General features: G+C 36.6%; 2 protein-coding genes across 3 annotated transcripts in view; one reads left to right on the forward strand and one right to left on the reverse strand.

Moving 5' to 3' along the window:
* Positions 1-19,159, forward strand: part of rab9b (RAB9B, member RAS oncogene family) — a 1,039,984-nt gene that overhangs the window by 496,201 nt on the left and 524,624 nt on the right. The window lies entirely within an intron of this gene.
* nlgn3a (neuroligin 3a) overlaps positions 1-19,159 on the reverse strand; it is a 315,542-nt gene that overhangs the window by 92,057 nt on the left and 204,326 nt on the right. For both annotated transcript variants that reach the window (XM_028816057.2, XM_051934812.1), the window contains one exon: positions 17,866-18,051. In XM_028816057.2, coding sequence (XP_028671890.1) covers positions 17,866-18,051 — 186 coding nt within the window. The remainder of the gene's footprint in view (positions 1-17,865; positions 18,052-19,159) is intronic.

Genomic DNA, 19,159 nt, shown 5'->3' on the forward strand with positions numbered 1-19,159 from the left:
TTTTCCTCACATGGAGACCATTTGCTTTGAGTAGATGAATGAATTCCAAAATGGCTTGCTTTGGATTTACAGCTCTGTCTTGAGACTTGCAACACTATTTTTGTGCCATGCACAGTAAGTAAATTTGCACACACTGTCATAAATGTTGAGGAGACAGCAACAAATTATATTTGCTTACTGTACTTCTTTGTACAGAACAGGAGACAACCTGTGCTGCTGAGCAACAACTTGAAGGAGCCACATAGTAGTTGTTTTCCTGAAGATTCATCACATTTGATATTTTCCATACAAAAATTTCAAATACCAGAAAAAAAGAAATAGTTATATTGTAAAGCAATCAGAAGAATATATAAATGGTTACGGAAAAGTCATTAAACCTTTGATCAATGACCTCTTGACCACTATCTGCAATATTCAAATTTCCTAGAAAATTGACTGAAATGTCGTTAATATGTATGAAACTGACTGAAAATCCTACAGCATCCACCTAGAATGTGCTGCTACATGTTATACCTTATTTATTCATAAAATAATTATTTTCACTGGGTCATTTGGGAGCAGTAACTATACTTCACTTGGTTGTTTCAGTACTTAATGATACCCTCTGGCGCAAACTCTGCAAATAATCTTCCTGTTTGAAATATTAATAGATCGCAATTGTCACAATCTGGTAGGTCAGAAGAATAAAATGTTGTTTTTTTGACCACTAGGCCACGAATCGATATTCTGAGTGGCAAAGATTATGTATTATATCTGATGGAAAAATTCAAGGTCAGAATTTGAAATTGCAGTCAAAAGCCAGGCAAATGAAGGCCAGGATTCACATCAGTGCAAAATTCCTGAACAGGCAGTAACAGTAAACCTTCAATACTGAAAACTGATGTCTAATTTCTCCTTATTTAAATTGTGTTGCAACCATTGGAACCCCTTCCTAGCTCAAAGTATCTTCCTGATTTCTAGATTTGCCATGGGCAGGAGAATTCTACTCTTGTGTTACTGAGCAAACATCAGAAGAAAACAATCTCTTTGCCTTATAATTTACAATATATTTAAAACAGAACCTGTGATGTTTCACATCTAGTAATGGCTTTTACTAAAGTGACTATTGCTAAAGTATAAATAAATCTCTCTATTATAAAAAAAAATCCCTGTGGGAGGGAATGACTAGGAGATCATATGTGATCTCCACGTTAAGATCACAGAAGACAAATAAAAGACCCACGAGACGAAAGAGAAGGCCACGGAGCGTCTCACGGGGATATAGAACATAAGATTCTTGCAAGACACACCCTACTTATAAGCAATATCAAAGCACGGCCAGCAAAAAAATCAGTAGTGTAAAGGCACGCAGCACACACAGATCCAGGGGTCTTAGTGCATATAAAGAGTATAAAGGACAACACGTTATAAATGAAACGTCGACGACTAAAACATTGCATTAGCGCAAACAAAAGGAAATTAATCATCAGGACCAGGTGTAGTTGAAAAAATAGCAGGACAAAGCGAGATCAGAAATAAAGGGCAAAGAGCAGAAAACAAAGTCTTTTCGCCTTCGCATCATTCAATGCACAAAACGTAGATTTACACAATAATGGACCATACGATATGAGAATCTGTGGTCCCGCAACAGTTAAAGCAACAACAAGTTTAATTTCAAAGAAAACACAATTCGGTCAGGTGTATATTTATGATCACGGAGAAGCGATCACAACACGAGCGGCAGAGACACGAAGTGGCAAAAAGGACAGTGGCTGTACAGGCTATAAAATGATCACTGCCCCCCCCCCCCCCCACCTTCACAACGCAAGCAGCGTTATACATCCTGCAAGAAAGAGATTTAATCATGCCCGGGGCCAGAAATAAAGGACAATTATTGTTTTTACAACATCACGCGAGACAAGGCAGTGAGCCATCATTTAAAACAAGTCCACAGACATCTAACCTAGCAGTTGTTGGATTGCTTTTGGCAGACAAGGAATCATGTGCTCCCAGCTCTTAAAACACCGACATGCGACAAGCAGAACAGGAAGCTCGTCAGCAGCAGAAAGATAGCAGATGATCCGACGGCATATCCTTAGCGTATGTATGTTCAGCCGCCCCCCCACTTCACAACGCGAGCAGCGTTATACGTCTTGCGAGAAAGAGATGTAACCACACATGGGGCCGGAAATAAAGGACAAGTATTGTCTTTACAAAAGTTTTTTAAGTAAAAGTGAAAATAATGTATATGTAACAATTCCCATGAAAATAACAATCTCTTTAAATTGTATATTCGGTAAACCAAACACGGGGGTGGGCTAGCAAAGCGAGCGGGGGCAGAGCCCCCTAGTTAAATTAATAAAAATGACTAAATTGGCAGAGTTGTGCACAAACTTGCTCATGTGCCTTAAATTAAAACACTGACTGCATCACTCTTACAATGGCTTCCTTGGGCTGATTTCCTGTCTTATACTGCATCACTTAAAATTACACCACTGACTAACAATACAGTAAATTCTAATATTTTGGACCATCTTCATTGTTTGCATCATATTAATTTTCCAGACATCTAAGATCTCATTAAACAAAAGTTTGATAAGGGTATGAACGGCTGTTGCCTAATTAGTAATTGCCTTTTATGAATAAATGTCTATTAAGAATGAGGATAAAAGGAATGGAGTAAATATTTAGAAGGTGATCCAAGCTTGGAATTAGGAGGTACAGGAATACTGCATCTGGTGGCTTTGCCCTGTTATGTTATTTTGTATATCACACATGAGTGGATGCTGTCTATTGCCCTGAGTTGAGAAGCGATTTAAAATAATGTCTGTATATCAGCAGGACTAAAGTGACAGTTGGATGTTTAATGATACTGTTTCACAATAGACTTGAACATTTAATAATTTTCTTTTTTTACACCGAGTATGAGACAGTTGACATGAAACGAAATAACAGCAATGATGCAGGTATTGCTCTATGGAATGGTTTTAATATGTATAATGTGATTTACACTTTTAACCTGTTAATATAGATGAAAATATATTTAAAGATGCAAAACTTGTTTTTATTGTTAATGGGGTGATCTTGCAGAGTGGTCAGCAGTGATGGTTCTGGAAAAGAGAAAGGCTTTGGCATTTCCTGAGGGATGTCATGTCAGCCTGGTTCCAAATAGGCAGGAATTGCTACATATTTGTTTATATCCTTTAAGTTTTGTGGCACAAAATACCTGAAAGAACCTGGAAGATGTACAAATCACACAGTTCAAATCATATTTTAGATTTAATACACCTATGTATCTCATTTTCTATGTGACTCTTTATATTTACTGTACAGATGCTCATTCAGATAGGATTTTACTAGCTTTGCTGTCAATCTATGTTCATACGTTTCACTCAGTTTTACTTTTGTAGGTTCTTGGAAGTGTACAGTATATGTCCCTGTGCTTTGTTGTACATATAAATCATCTAGTAAAGCACTGTGTAATTGAGTTACTTTGAATTGTATTTTTGGCAGCTTCATAAAGTGAAGGTCATGTAGAGGTGGTCCACTCCTACAAATACTTGCGGGTTCACATCAATGACAGGTTGGACTGGTCTTGTAACACAGAAGATCTATGTAAGATAGGGCAGAGCAGGCTCTTTTTCCTTAGGAGACTGTGTTCCTTTAATGTGGGAAGTGACATCCTTTACATCTTCTACAACTCTGTGATGGACAGTGTGATTTTCTACACTGTGGTGTGCTGGGCAGGTAACATCACTTCAAGAGAGGCCCACAGAATTGACAAGCTAATTAAAAGGGCAGGCTTGGTTATGGGGCTCACTCTGGACACCGTGGATGTTGTAGCAAAGGAGAAAAAGGAAAAAAAACTGAATGCCATTATGAACAATGCTGCACATCCTCTCTCTGACACACAAACACTGAGGACTTATAACTGAGGCCCATTGTCTTAGGAAATTTCCCAGGGGAAGCCCAGTAACACAACTGGTTATTGATATATCTTATTTCAACTATATTCTCACATTCTTAAAAATGCATTTCCAAACTTTTATTAAAGAAGGCTTAGTAAAAAACTCTAAAAAATCTATCTATCTATCTATCTATCTATCTATCTATCTATCTATCTATCTATCTATCTATCTATCTATCTATCTATCTATCTATCTATCTATCTATCTATCTATCTATCTATCTATATCTTCATGGGAGTACGCTCGAAAATGTGTGATGTCAGCAGCATACTACATTAACAGGTTTTCCAAAACTATTCTTTCCAGAACCCACATTGTTTTCAGCTGCTTAAAACCCTTTGAAATAGCCCCACTGTTTAGGACTTGCTGTTGGGATGAAACAACAATGCAATTTTTTTTTGCAATTTGGGTTCTTCATTGCTATGATTAAAGTACAGCATTTTGTCATTAAAATGCTATTATTGCATACCAGAATTCCACAGTCTTTTTCTTTCTTCCCTAAAAGATGACTGAATTGCTGTTATCGCAGCAGCACCTGCCTCCAACCCAGCTTTCTTGAGCGTTGTGATTCAATTGTGTACAATTTGAAAGACAAACTATTATCTATTAAATGAGAGGTGTGTTTCAACTTTCATATGACACCACGTTGCACTTTCTGTTTTCCACTTTCTATATTTCAGTATTTTTTGCTTTTGTAAAGACATTTTGGAATCTTGCAACTATTGGTGTTATTGGTAAGGCGTGCCCTTCAAAATGATACATACAGTAGGTCATGGGTCTTCAATAATGGATATGTATGCAATGGATACTTATTTGAAAACAGTAAAAGTAAAAACAAGGAATCCTGCTTTTATACCACTTCAAAACAGTACAACTAGATATATTACTTGTAGATGTTTCACATAACATTTTTTTTCTGGGTGTTCACAACACATTCATTGACACATTTTAGTGTTTGCAAGCTGATGCCAACCAATATGGAAATAAGATTAACATTCAAAGTGCATTTTTCGGTAAAAGTGTTACTAAATTTTGCAACTTATTATGCCGTAACATTTGTGTACAACACAACTAATTCTCCGTGTGAAAAATTCTGAAAGAAAAAGGTCTGACCTTTAGTTTGAGGGATATAACGTGAATATCGAATGAAGGATGGTAAAGTTACAGCCAGTTAAATCAAAGCAGCAGAAAATGGACAAAACCTATGCCGATTTTAAAGGTTTAAAAGAGAAGACGTGCATCACAAACTGGAGAATCAGTAACATGTACTGTAGTATAATAGGGAGATTTCCATGTAGTAGCTCATATATAATTGAATGTTATCCTATTTTCCTTATTCATTGCATTACATAAAAATTAATTTCCTTGTGCAATAAACATAGGTTTTAGCTTTGTGAATTTGAATTGGATAAAAGTGTTAGCAAATGTTCTTTCAGAGGAAAGAAAATATTTGAAAATAACTCTATAAATGAGATAAGACTAATGGTGCTGAAGAGTTACGGCATGTTGTATGCTTCTCCTCATAGAAATCTGAGCTGTTTTGTGTATACTGTAATTTGATTGTTTTTGTTGTTTGTGTTAAGTATGATCAATAAACCCTTTCAAAAATCAGAGCAAGCAATTAGAATTGGATTTTTAGTCTAATATGGAGTGGGGTGGTGGCTATGAGGCTACGGATCTCCAACGGCAATTGAAAGGTTGCTGGTTCGTATCCAGTAAACGCCAAAAGTGATTCTACTCCATTGGGCCCTGGAGCAAGGCCCTTAACCTGCAATTGCTCCATCCTTGGTATAACGTTAATCTGCATCCAGCCCTGCATGTGGGCCCTCCAACCTGCAGGGAAAACTTCGGGTTTGGTGGCAGGATTGACACTCCAGCCACCACAGAAAACCTCACAATGGTCCACTCCATCTGAACTAGTGTGGTGCTGAGGTGTCACCCGTTGCATGGCTGCACTTGGGTCCTAATCTGGGATCCTGAGGTAGTTTTGTTGTGTGGTGGATGCGGCAACATGCTTTATCAGCACATGCTCCTAACCTCTCTCTCTGTCTCTAATAAATATAGATCAACACAACTAGCACGACTCAACTAAAAACTGGACACAGAAAACTAGGAAACACAGACGGAGGAGAGGTGCCCATGTGGGAACAAAACATCTTGGCAACCAACCTCTGCCCAGCATTTTTTCTGCCCAACATCCAGTTGGTGGATAATAAAATAGATGACATACAAGTAAAACTGTCCACACCAGGGGTTCCCAACCTGGGGTGCCCACACCACCAGGCGGTGTGAGATGGCATTTCATGGAGTGCAACAAACAGGAAGGCTGCTTCGTGATTTGCCAAAATTGAGTGAGGTGCATTGTCTGCCTTTATCATGGTGCAATTGCTGTCTTGCAGCACGCCAACATTTTTAAGTCATTTATTAGTTAGTGCTCCTGTTCTAACGTATGAGAAGAATCAAGCATTGTGTGTACAATAGTCACCTGTGAATGAGCCACAGAAATGCACATTCTTATGAGTTTCTTGCTGCGAGCAAAGTATTCGTAAGGGTGAATAACTTTTTTTTAAGAGAATGGAACATGTAATCCCTGATTGTGAAATGTCACTTTTTTAGAGGTTTGATTGACATATTTGCCAGGGGAGGACAAGGGGGTCTGAAGTGGATGCAACTCCTGGTGCTTACACTCTGCCCATCTCTCCTGCCACCACTCCTGGCAGTAGTGCAGCAATTTTAATTTTAGTCGGGGTTGGATTGAACTGTGAGGTAAAAGCAAATGAGGAGGTTTGTGTTTAATGGCGAATAATGCGTGGCACAAAAATGTTAAAATTCTCTCTGAAAGTTGCTCATCAGATGTGGAGTATTTATTGATTATGAATTGTCTGTTTTATCTGTCTTGTGGAGCTTCTACGTTGAGGTTCAGTGAGAAGGCTGTGACATTACCAATCATTTATGCTGGGGTCTGTTGGTTAAGAAATCCAAAACGTGATAACAGAGTGTGATATTAAGTTCAAAGCTGAGGAGTTTAATGGTCAGCTTTGATGGTACAACCTTGTTAAATGTGGAATGCAGCATTGTTAAATCTGTAAACAGGACTCAAGCATAGCCGGGTAAGCAGTATTACTGTATCTGGACCTGACAGGATGGTATGAGGTGCAAGGGATATGGCATCCTCCATGGACCAGTTGTGAAGATATGCAAACTGGAAGTGATCATGACTATCTTGAATATTCTTCTTAATGTGTCCAAGCACCAGTCTCTGAACGCACTTCATCATGACTGGAGTAAGGGTAACCAGACTGTATTCATTCAGGCGTTCCATTTTCGTTTTCTTGGCCACAAGGATAATTGTTGTCCCTTTAAAGCATGTGTGGGCCACAGATGCTCTCACAGAAATATTGAAGATGTCACTGAAGATGTCAGCTAATTGGTTGCTACAGGTTTTTAAAATATGCCCTGAAATACAGTCCGAATTGGATGCCTTGAGGACATACATTCATTTAAAAATCTTCCTTAAGTCATAAACTCTTCCTGACTGAAACTTCACTTAAATCATCTGAAACCAAATACAGAATACCTAGATATAAATGTTCCTGTGCCTTTGCATTAATTGTGTCACATTGATTATTTCAGATGCTCTATTTCATTGGAAGCAATGAGGTATGCACCATCACATGTTTTTACATAATACATGTGAGCCGAAATAGATTTGACATAAATATATAATGTAAAGTAATATCCACTAACCATATGTCAGCATTTGTATGTGATTTGGTTGAAAGTCTGCTGGAACTGCTCATAACAGAGGGAAGGCTTCCTGTGCTATTGAAGGTTTTAGTAATTTATATCATTACTCTTTGCATAAATCCCAGATGATCACTGCGTGCATAAGCATTAAATACATGGAGTTCCCCAAAATTAAACTGGAAAGGATATAAATCATCTGATTCATTAATAAGCCTGCTTTTACTGGCATTATAAACCTTCCATTTGATTCCGAATCTACATTAAACACAGTGATATTCTCCCATCGACGGCATTAAGTTTCATTACTATGTAATCCTTCTGTCTACAGCCATTCGGAAAACAAGGTGACCACCTAAGAAATGAATTTAAACCTGTTTTCATTACACAGATAATTGGATTTTATAACTCTATAAATGGCTTTCATTTTTAATTGCTTCACTATTCAATCTTGTCCTTGTTGATATAAGTCAGTGCCTTGCGTAAAGATATTGTACTGTAAACAGCTTTCAAAATATTTTCAAGCTTCTGGCAAATATTTTATCAGTGTGGGTTAAGATATCTAATGTATTTGACTATCCTAACACGAATCATATTTATTAGGGCCCAAACTAAATGGAAAGACCAAGATTTTCATCAACTGAATAACTTACTAAAATAACTGAAATTTATATATATATTATATACTGATTCATGATTTACATGTTGTAATGCAATCCTTAAAATGAATAAAATATATTAAAAAAGGAAAAAAAGTTACTTATCCACTGAATGAGAAAGTGTTGAAAATTAATTCACACATATAATGCAAAGTTGACTGACTGACTGACTGACTCATTCACTCACATATCAATAAAAACACAATTTTATTTAAAGAGCTGAAATATAGCAGGATGGTATATCTAAGTCAATAGGACATTTCAATATACAGTGTCAATATTTAGGGGTAAAACTTCCCTTACAACAGAAAAATGAAATGCCCCCAAATCTCAAAAATGACTTGACTGATTTAACTGAAATTTTATGATGTTACAGAAAAAATTGTCAATGTTTATTGATAATAACTCTGTAGTAATCAGGATATTGTAAAGCTAAGGCTGTAAAAGTAACGGGGTATGCCAGTTTATTAAATAAAGGCCACTTCCAGAAACTAAGTGGACGGTCCTTGCTGCAGCCTCAGAATGGGGCGTTGTTAAACATGGGTTGAGTTAAACATTTCACTCTACTTCTAATTTACATGTCACACATCCATTATTTTAGTCAGATGACCTTCTCAAAGCCCTGATCTTAACCATAGTGTAACCAGGCATATCGTGCTTACAGTTGCTGTAGCCTGACAACTGTTATTAGGAGTATTACACCTACGGATTATGGGCAGAGTTAAACTTGGATTAGAGTTAAATATTTATCTCAACTCATACGTAGCCACAGCCTTTTCTGCAGTCTGCAGCTAGGGGTACTTGAAATTAAGTGGAAGGATGAAAATTCAACAAAACTCAAAGAAGACGTGCTTAGCAAGTTGCATCCTTAGGTAAACACAGTACTCCCAAATCTGTCAGCTTCTTGTTACTTCTCACAATGAGGCATGAAATACATACACATTTGAAGAAGGCTTGGGGGGTTTGTCATGCTTGGACTGCGGATTGTGCTAATACAAATATACATATACTTTGGAGTGGGAAATGTGTGGCTCTTGGCAGTGAAATACATGCAATATTGTGGAGAACTGGGGTGGCCACTTCAAGCCCTGCATTCAATACAAGCCAGCAGAGATGCCATTTCTTGGTCAGTTCAAATGCTTGCATAGCTCAGTAAAGGGGTCCTCCATGGACAGAACATAGAGTAGGTGGACATTGTACATAGTTCACCATATTATTTATTTTCTCCTGCTCTTTTCTATATTATGCTTTGTGACCGGTGTCCCAGCAGATTTGCCAAGGACGGGTGTGGCAGTGACAATCACTCTAGACGGCACCTCCTTTACTCCATATTCCTACCATGTAACATTGGCTGCTGCATGCTGATGCTCTGTGATCTCACATGTCAATCTCTTGCAGGAATGACATGAGCCTAGTGAGGTGTCAGCGACTGCCACGGCAGTCTCTCAAACTGACATTGCTATTGCTAATGATTTAACAGACACTCAGAAAGCGGAGTTACTGTCTTTGATCAGGAAAATCTTGGATATCTTTTCCTCACTGTCTGGTCTCACTGAACCTTCTGAACATAAAATTGTAACTTAGCCCGGTGTTAAATGCAAATATTCCCATATTATATACTGGATGAAAGAAGGAATACAGTGTGCGATTAAGTGAAACAGATGGTTGAATTGGGCATAATTCACAAGAGTAACAGTGAATGGCGGAGCCCAAATGTATTGGTGCCTACGCCAGATGGGTCCATTCGGTTTTGTATTGATTTTAGATGCTTAAATAAGGTCTCCAAATTTGATGCATATCTCGTGCCACTCTCGTCTCGTTGAGCCTGGTGTGGAATGTTGCTTAGTTCACAAGGAGTGTGAATTAAAGCTCAGGGATGGGGTGTTACAGTTGTCCCAGCCGATTCACTGTCCTTGGTGGTGGCAGCAGCGGTTGCTCTATACAGCGGCTACTCTGCTGTGTATTCTTAACACATAACGCCGGCTGTGTTGTGCTGATGCTGTCCTAGCTGCAAGCTGCCTCCTGTTAAACAGTAAACCAAGGGCAAAGAAACACAGCTGCCCTTTGAAAAACCCTGCCTAAACAGTATTGCAATGGGAAACAAATACACTCTGAACCAGCCTTTTGTGGGATCAGCTGCAGCTTTGTTCTTTTACCACGTAACATGGTTCTTGCATGATGCTTAGAACATTTAAAAAACTGGGCCCTGGTCAGCCAATTCCTCACTCTTCTGTCCTCTCTTCCCAGACTACATCTGCCCCAGTCACTGCTTCCAAGACAGTGAACCTGCTTGATGAAGAAGACCCGGAGTGCGTATTTTGCCATTTGCTACCTGTGCACTCATATGGCGAAGATAAACTCCTGTTGGATAAACTCTTAATGCCTGTTCCTGCCTGTTAAATAAAGTTAATATTCCTTGCAAACCCTGTCTCATGTGAAACTCTATAACCCCAAGCCTGACAGCTTAAAACATCCAATTCTTTGCATGCACCACATACAAATACAGCCTGTAAATGTAAATGCTGTATGTAATAATAAGTTAAATTAAACCACGATTCAGTGTATATTATTTTTTATCTAAACCCTCCAAAACGTTTTGATGGTTCAAGATTACATATCAAAGTATTAAATTCCAACCTGATTGTATCTACTATTTTTACAAGGTGTGCTACAGAAGAAATTACACACAAAAATCCCCATTATTCCTACAGGACCTCTTTGATTTCAAAAGAATACAGCTTCTTGTAAAATAGTATTTTCCAGTGATGATCAACAAAAGCTGAGTCAGTCATTAGCAAAGCAAGAATTGATCTCAAGCAGAAATGTTTTACTCATGAGCAATTGTATGTAGCATGTACAAGAGTAATGAACTAGTAATATTAGCCCCTGGTATTAAAAATAGCAAATATTCTATACTTAAAAATATTTACTTAGTTACATAGTAATTCAGGTACATCCAGTTCACCATTGGTACTATAACCAAGGCCCACTGTCTTAGGAAATTTCCCAGGTGAAGCTCAGTAACAAAGCTAGTTATTGATGTGTCATATTTCAGCTACATTCTCATATTCTTAAAAATCTCTTTCCAAGCTTTTATAAAAAAAGGTTAGTAATAAATGCTATCTATCTATCTATCTATCTATCTATCTATCTATCTATCTATCTATCTATCTATCTATCTATCTATCTATCTATCTATCTATCTATCTATCTATCTATCTATCTATCTAGCTAGCTAGCTAGCTAGCTGTACACATGTTAACATTTATTTTGCAAAGAAATAAAGCTTTGTAAAGAAAATGTCATGCTAATTAAACATATACTCTGTGATGGACTGACATCCTCTCCAGAACTGATTCATTTTGTTTGATTATCTCCTGTAGCCCTCACCAGTGTACTGGAGTAAGCAGTTTAAGAATACAGACGGATATCCCATACCATTCCATTCCACCTTCTAAACTTGCTTAATCCTGAGCAGGGTCATGGTGTGCCGGAGTCTATGCCAGCAAGCACAGGGCTAAAGGTAGGAATAACTCCTGAGAGGGCACCAGTATACAGGTAGTTAATGCTTCAAAATATATAATGTAACTTTCAAACTGAAAACGGTAAAGGGAAAGGTGATCATTGTGCAAATAAAAAAATAAAAATGTAAAACAAATTACACATGTCCATATGCATACTTTTTAACACAGCATATGCTATAAAAATGTCTGAATTCATATTTGCACCTACAGTATATTTCTTATTGGATTATGGCAGCTTTATGAGCAGACAGAACTACTCCATGTAGAGGATGAAATTAAATGGTGCAACATTCCTGAATGACTTATTTACTATCATGACTGCGCCTTCAGGGAATTAGTCAAATAAGATGGCTGCATCTGTGCTGAGCTCCTAAATATTCCCCTTTGGGGACAAAAAGGTAGCCCACCTGACAATATTAGTAGTTTTTCAGGTAGAGTTCTTAATTGATGTTTGCTTTCCTTAATATCATTTTAAAGTCGTCTTTCTTATTTTGAACTGTGATTTCTGCAGTTCAAGAAAATCATAACCAGATAAAAATGCTTCTAAATAATAATTAGCTACTAAGAATAATAATAGAAAATTTCAACTTAAGAGTATTACGATTACTTTCCATTGACCTTTTCTTCCTTCCAAGTATTTAATGTCAAAATTTAAGCACCATTTTAATATGTTAACAACTGTTTCCTTCTTAGATGAGAAATATAATTAAGCTATTTTTTAATGATTAATGACCATTAATTAAGAAATATGAAATTTATACATATTAGGATGTGAATGCAGTATATACAGCATATAAAAAAGACTTGTAACATTGAGTTATTCCAATGCTAAGCTTTATGGGAGAAAATTGCCTCAGCTCTAATAATCCATACTGTCATTTTCCCAACTTACTGTCCTTTATCCCCCAAACTGCCCATTGTTAAAAACAAAAAGCAAACCACTTTATCTTCAATGAGCAATTTCTAAACTTTGCTGCATATAAACTAGCATCATATTTTATGTTGATTTAAAATTAAATAATCATTAGTTGGTCATTATTATGATGGAATTTGCAGTTTATTATGAGCAAGGATCATCTCTTTGATTAGAATTGCTTTTAAATGGAATATGAATTTATATTTACATCATTAAAAACAAACATGAATTTAAATTAGATGTAATTAGTTTAATTTGAAAAGAATATGTGGATTAATGATGATATTTTAAGGTGATAATGGCTGCACTTCTTTACACGAATTATTATTTAAATTTACATATTGACTTCTAACTCAAAGGACCTTTTAGTTTATAACCTGCATTGCTTTCCACTGCATTATGCAATGATTAGAGCAGACCCTATTTTTAGCTGAAAAGAGCACTATTGAGGTGTTTAATATCGTGTTTCATATTAAATTCATGAAATTATTATACTTGCTCTGAAAGATGCATCCTTTTCACCTCTAAGAAGCAGACAGTTAATACACATTTCATCACTTTTATTACCTGTGAATATATGCATTGCATTCTCATGATCATTCACACTTGGCAGCCTCAGTTCTCTTATAGCAACCATTGACCACTGCCTGGTTTCTGAAAATTATATTGTGTACTTTCTCAGATGCATTGCATCATAAGAGAAGCACAAAATAATCCACTCAGTGCTGAAATATGTGTGCACTGGAGAAGAAAATCATCTGTGGTCTTTCTAGAAAGAGCAATAGTAGTTGTTTGCTGTTTGGTAGTTTTTCTGCCTTTTGATTGGAAGGCATTCTCTAAAAAAAGATGATGTACTATTCTTGTAAGTTTTAGTCAGATTTAACCCTAGAGCAGTGGGCAAATGCCCGGACTCATTCCTCCCAACGAAACACAGCTTTCTCTGCCTGCTTTTGCTAAATACTCGAAAGCAGGATTCATTATCAGTTTAAAATTACATAAATGGCTTGCAAAGGTTCAAAGAAATAAACCTTTTCCTGTGCATACTATGGCTCATTATTTAACCTTTGTGATGGCACTCTTAATATCATGATTGACAGGACAAAAAAAGAAGATAATTAAAACTTAATTATAAATATATTCGTAACTTTAAGCACATTAAAGAAATAAAATAATTGTTTTGATCTTTAGTTATGAAAGATAACAAACAAAAATAGAACTGGTTAGAAATGCTATGCGTCCTTCTTATGGAAGCTGGAATGAGTTTAGTAGCAATACAAAAGTTTTTTTTTTCTCTATGAAATAAAAAGGTATTTTTCTCAACATAATACCCTTGCTTATCTACTTTTATTTCATATGATTTAATTTATTAAAATCTTTATATGGCCTGAGCAAATTTCATTAATCTGTTTCTAAACCTTTCTACCCACTCTAAGCCTTTTTTCGCCACATTGTATTAATATTTTGTGAATATCAAATTGTTTGACCTCTCTGATTACTGTGTTAAATTCAGTAGTGGTGTGTGAGTGAAGATCAGCCAACATGATTACACTTTGACCATGCAACAAAGTTAGACTGCCACATACTGGTAAGAAATGTGTGGACGTGTCTGATAGTGTAGTAGGTATGATCAACCCCAGAGCATTTTCTGTCCTGGAGTGTTATTTTACATATAACTTGTTTTAAGTTTTGACTTACCCTTGGGCTAACTGAACAATTATTATATCCATCTAAATGCTAGTGTTTTAAATAAACCAACCTTAAGGATTTATGGTTTTCTTCAAACTATCGATATTTATGTTATTATATTAAATGGCTGCTGGATCATCATATAGCACTGACTGTGCTATGAAGGCAGTTTGTAAATGTATTTTTCCAAGTATTGCCCAGGACTGCACCCCAGCACCTCTTTACATGTGTTTTTTTGTTTCTGCCTTCACTCATCTAACAATGAGATTTGGTAATTTTGAAAGACAACTTAACCCATTTGTGGCGCTGTTACATTGTGCCAAAAAACTTATGTAAAATTCAGTGTTGTTCTTAGTATGCTTTTGTTCTTATTTAATCTTTTACTACCCTTCAATCTTGATTTTCTCTCTTCCTTTTGGATCCTTTTGTCTGCCTGTTTCTGCTGACATTTTTTTAACTACACTTTTATCTTCCAAAATATTCTCCTTGTTATCTACAAAACCAGTTTGACTAATGCTGCTAGATGGCCAAAACACAATGTCATTTAACTCCTAGACCTTGAAGCTTTTTCTTGAACAGCAGAAGCCAGAGATGACAGAAAGAATAACTTGTCCTAATTAAACATTCAATCAGTTCAAGCCTGGAATGTTTCTCATTTGTCAATTGTGAAAAACAAATGTCAGATGTTCCTTGAAGTAAAGCTACTCCTGGAAGAAATCCATGGTTATATGATAGTCCCTACCTTATCAGCTTAATACATCCATCCATCCACCCATACATCCGATTCTTACTCCATTTTTGTACATAATTGCATTACATTACAGTGCCATCATGATAATGGAGCAGGTTTTTAGGCAGGGTGTGAAAGTAGACTAACAAAAGAAAAACCTACAGTCATGCAGAGAAAGTGTAAATTGCATAAAAAATAGGGTTATGAACTGAACACATGTTCCACTGAAAAAGTAGAAGTAAAAAAATCCCTGCTTTTACATAGTTTTGTTAATGCTTTAATTTTAAAAAGTGAACATAAAAAGAACATGAAAAATGAGTGCCAAATGTGATGTGTGTATTCAAATTAGCCGCTGAATAAAGGAATAAAAAGCCAATGTGCTTGAAAAAACAGTAGGGAATGTCTATTCCAAGATCAGACACAGATTGTTTTCCATACAGTAAAATTTAATGTAGGCTGTTGTGTTAATATCAACTACTTTATTGAATATTTTTTTAAATGTCCAGTGAAACTGCAATATGAATAATTTACAGTTGTATTTTCATCCATCCATCCATTTTCCAACCCGCTGAATCCGAACTCAGGGTCACGGGGGTCTGCTGGAGCCAATCCCAGCCAACACAGGGCACAAGGCAGGAACCAATCCCGGGCAGGGTGCCAACCCACCGCAGGACACACACAAACACATCCACACACCAAGCACACCCTAGGGCCAATTTAGAATCGCCAATCCACCTAACCTGCATGTCTTTTGAATGTGGGAGGAAACCGGAGTACCCGGAGGAAACCCACGCAGACACGGGGAGAACATGCAAACTCCACGCAGGGAGGACCTGGGAAGTGAACCCGGGTCTCCTAACTGCGAGGCAGCAGCGCTACCACTGCGCCACCGTGCCGCCCTACCAGTTGTATTTTTGGCATTAAAAATAAGCCTGTGAAAGTGGTGTCTGTGCTTATGTGTGTGTGCGAGAGAGGGAGAGAGATTTGATCACAGCACTTGTGAGATCCACGCCTTTGCTTAAATCCATTGGCCAGAGTACATGACCACAGAAATGGATTGGCTAATGAAGTTGTAGAACATGAAAGTAGATGACATTGCTTTTGACCCCAAATTAGAGGTGTAAGGCAAAGCCAGTGGTGTTAATGTGTAGGCAGTGGGTGCGGCAGACAGATGACCATTGGAAATGCATGGAGGGAGCTGTGGATGTTTGGAGTGACAGAGGCAAAGCTGGAGTGCAAGTGAGGAAGTAGATGGACTTCAGCAAACCTTGTGTGACACTGTATTCCATAATGTACTAAGCTACCAAGACTAGTGATAATAAAATGTCAGCTGAAAGATGCCAAGTAAATTACACAAAATAAACAAGCATCAACATATTATTTGGTCATAAAGCACACAGTCTCAAGGACAGTATTAAAAAATGATGTTTCAATATCACAGTGAAAGCAAAAATGCTAATAAATATTAATACATTTCATATTTCTGTATAATGGGTAAATGCTACTTCAAAATATAAAGATGTGCAAGTCCATGCACATTAAAATTGCAAGAGAACACTGTAGGGTCCAAGGGCCTGCACAAGCAACCCAGAAATAGGCTAGCAACACCAGGCACAAAGAAAATTGAAAAAAAATGTGATTATAATGACTGATTTGAGTTTGTTCTAAACACTTTAACAATATATTAACATCATTGAATCAAATTTACTACTTGTTTCATTTTTGTCCTACCTGTCCTTAATACAGATATATCACTGAACATTTCAAAAGTAAGATGATATCACAGATATATTTTCGAAAGATATATTTTCTGCTTCTTGAGTAAACAGTGATGAACAGGCTACAAAGCTAAAGAGGGAAAACCTTGACTGCTATGGATGGATGGATGGATGTATTCGACTCATTAAGCAGAGCATGGGCCAAAAACAGAAAGTAAGCAAACAGTGAAAGTGATTGTTGCTGTACACTTTTATGCTAGTTGGGATAGGCTGTGACCTTGGCATGGATTTAGAGAGTTAGAACATAACAAGACCCCTGTTACATCAGTACATTGCTGTTTAGTTTTCTATTTCACTTTATCACTTTATCATGAACTTTGATTAAACATACTGCTTGCTGCTTGTAGGTTTTGCTAGCTGTACTCCGTTCAACAGCAACTCATTGATGTATCCTCTTTTTGTACTCTTCACTAAAGACAAGCTTAGATTGCTAACACAGATTAACAAATACAAAGTAATAACAAAACAATGAAATAGTTACATACAGTACACTTACAGTATCTTTATAAATAAACTATAACAGAATATTAAAAAATTTCAATACACTGACAAATCAATTACAATAGGAAAAAAGGATGACAAGTAAAGAACTATTTCTGATATTCTTTTAAGTCTCAAAATACAACAAACAAGTGAGAAGTATTAAACTGACGACCTGAACAAAAGGAGTAGTTTATTATAAGATTTGGCACTTGTCCACTGCATAGCTCTTCTGAGCTGGTAGAATAAATTTAACTTAATTTTGATCAGGAAGAATTTAATTCAACACTGCTGATTTTAAATGACAGCTCTCATTATAGAATATTTTGTTTGCAAATGGGTTTTACTCAGTGGATACAGCTCTCTTCAGAGTCGTGTAAGGAAAGAAAAATGTCTCTTACCTTCAGAATGATGAGACAGTGTAAGCAGACTTACACACGATGCGCCGATTCCTGAACCGAAGACAGTAATCCGATGAGGATCTCCGCCAAAAAAGCCAATATTCTCGCTTATCCATCGTAAAGCCTGGATCTGGTCTAACAGCCCATAATTTCCTTTAGCAGCTTGGTCACCTGTGCTTAGAAACCCTGCAGAAAAAGAAGGAATATTTTTTTTTACAACAGTTAAAAGTTGACAAATAATAGCAAAAATAAGCTGATTGCAGGTATGAAAGGATTTTTTTTTCATAAAATAAAAAGTAAATGATAAAGTTTCACAATTAGAATAACATGGCTGATGAAACTGATATTTTACTGTTTTGATTAAAGTGTGACATTTTGAAAGACTGGCGAATGACATTAATAAATATGAAAACAATTATCAACTGAATATGAAAATTTTTATTTATGTCTCACAAGAATTTTTGGAATGTGCCTTGCACTGCAGAACGTGACCAATTTCACAAAGAAAGGACATTACAATGTTTGTATGCTGATTTAAACACATGTATACTAACATTCCAAGTATCGTTTGTTAGTTAGACTATTCCTATACAATACAAAAGACCAGAAAAAACTACATAGTTCCACATTAGCAATAAAAAATGTGTTAACAGACTATAACTGATCATGACTAAACTGAATTATAACAATTGCTTTATAGTCTAATTTATAAAAATACTAATTTACCTGTTATTTTCAAAATCAAACCGTTGCATTTGGCCAAAAAATCCCAATTGTTTTTTCTATTTTTCATTCGCCACAAGAAGTAGAATTGTACCAAAACAGGTTGCTCTGACACTATATTGCAAGTGATAAAAAGTCCAAAAAACTAACCAAGAGTCAAGCCAGAAACACAAAATACTGATGGGCAAATATCCCAGAAACTTAGGTCAAAAATAAACATGAAGTGATGACGCCCTAAATAATTATCAGATTATGCAAGAAGTTATTTCGGGAAATCCAGAAAGTTGGACGTGGAAAAATAGCATGTATGCTATTGAAATTATGTAGGCGGAGAGCAATGATAATTGTATGCTATGAGACCCATGTATCACGTGACTAGCACGTGACTATCTTTTCACGTTAAAACTGATTGAGTCACTGTTTGTGTTGCAATTACTTAGTACATTTTCTTTAATTTTTCACTTAAGCTGGCACTTAAGTCTTCAGTCTGCCTCAAGAATGATTTAAAATATGAAGAGGTAGGGGATGTGACGTCGAAGGTGGTTGGGATGAGAACGGCGCCCATATGCAT

The sequence above is a fragment of the Erpetoichthys calabaricus genome, chromosome 12 (genome assembly GCF_900747795.2).
Source record: "Erpetoichthys calabaricus chromosome 12, fErpCal1.3, whole genome shotgun sequence".
NCBI lineage: Eukaryota > Metazoa > Chordata > Cladistia > Polypteriformes > Polypteridae > Erpetoichthys > Erpetoichthys calabaricus.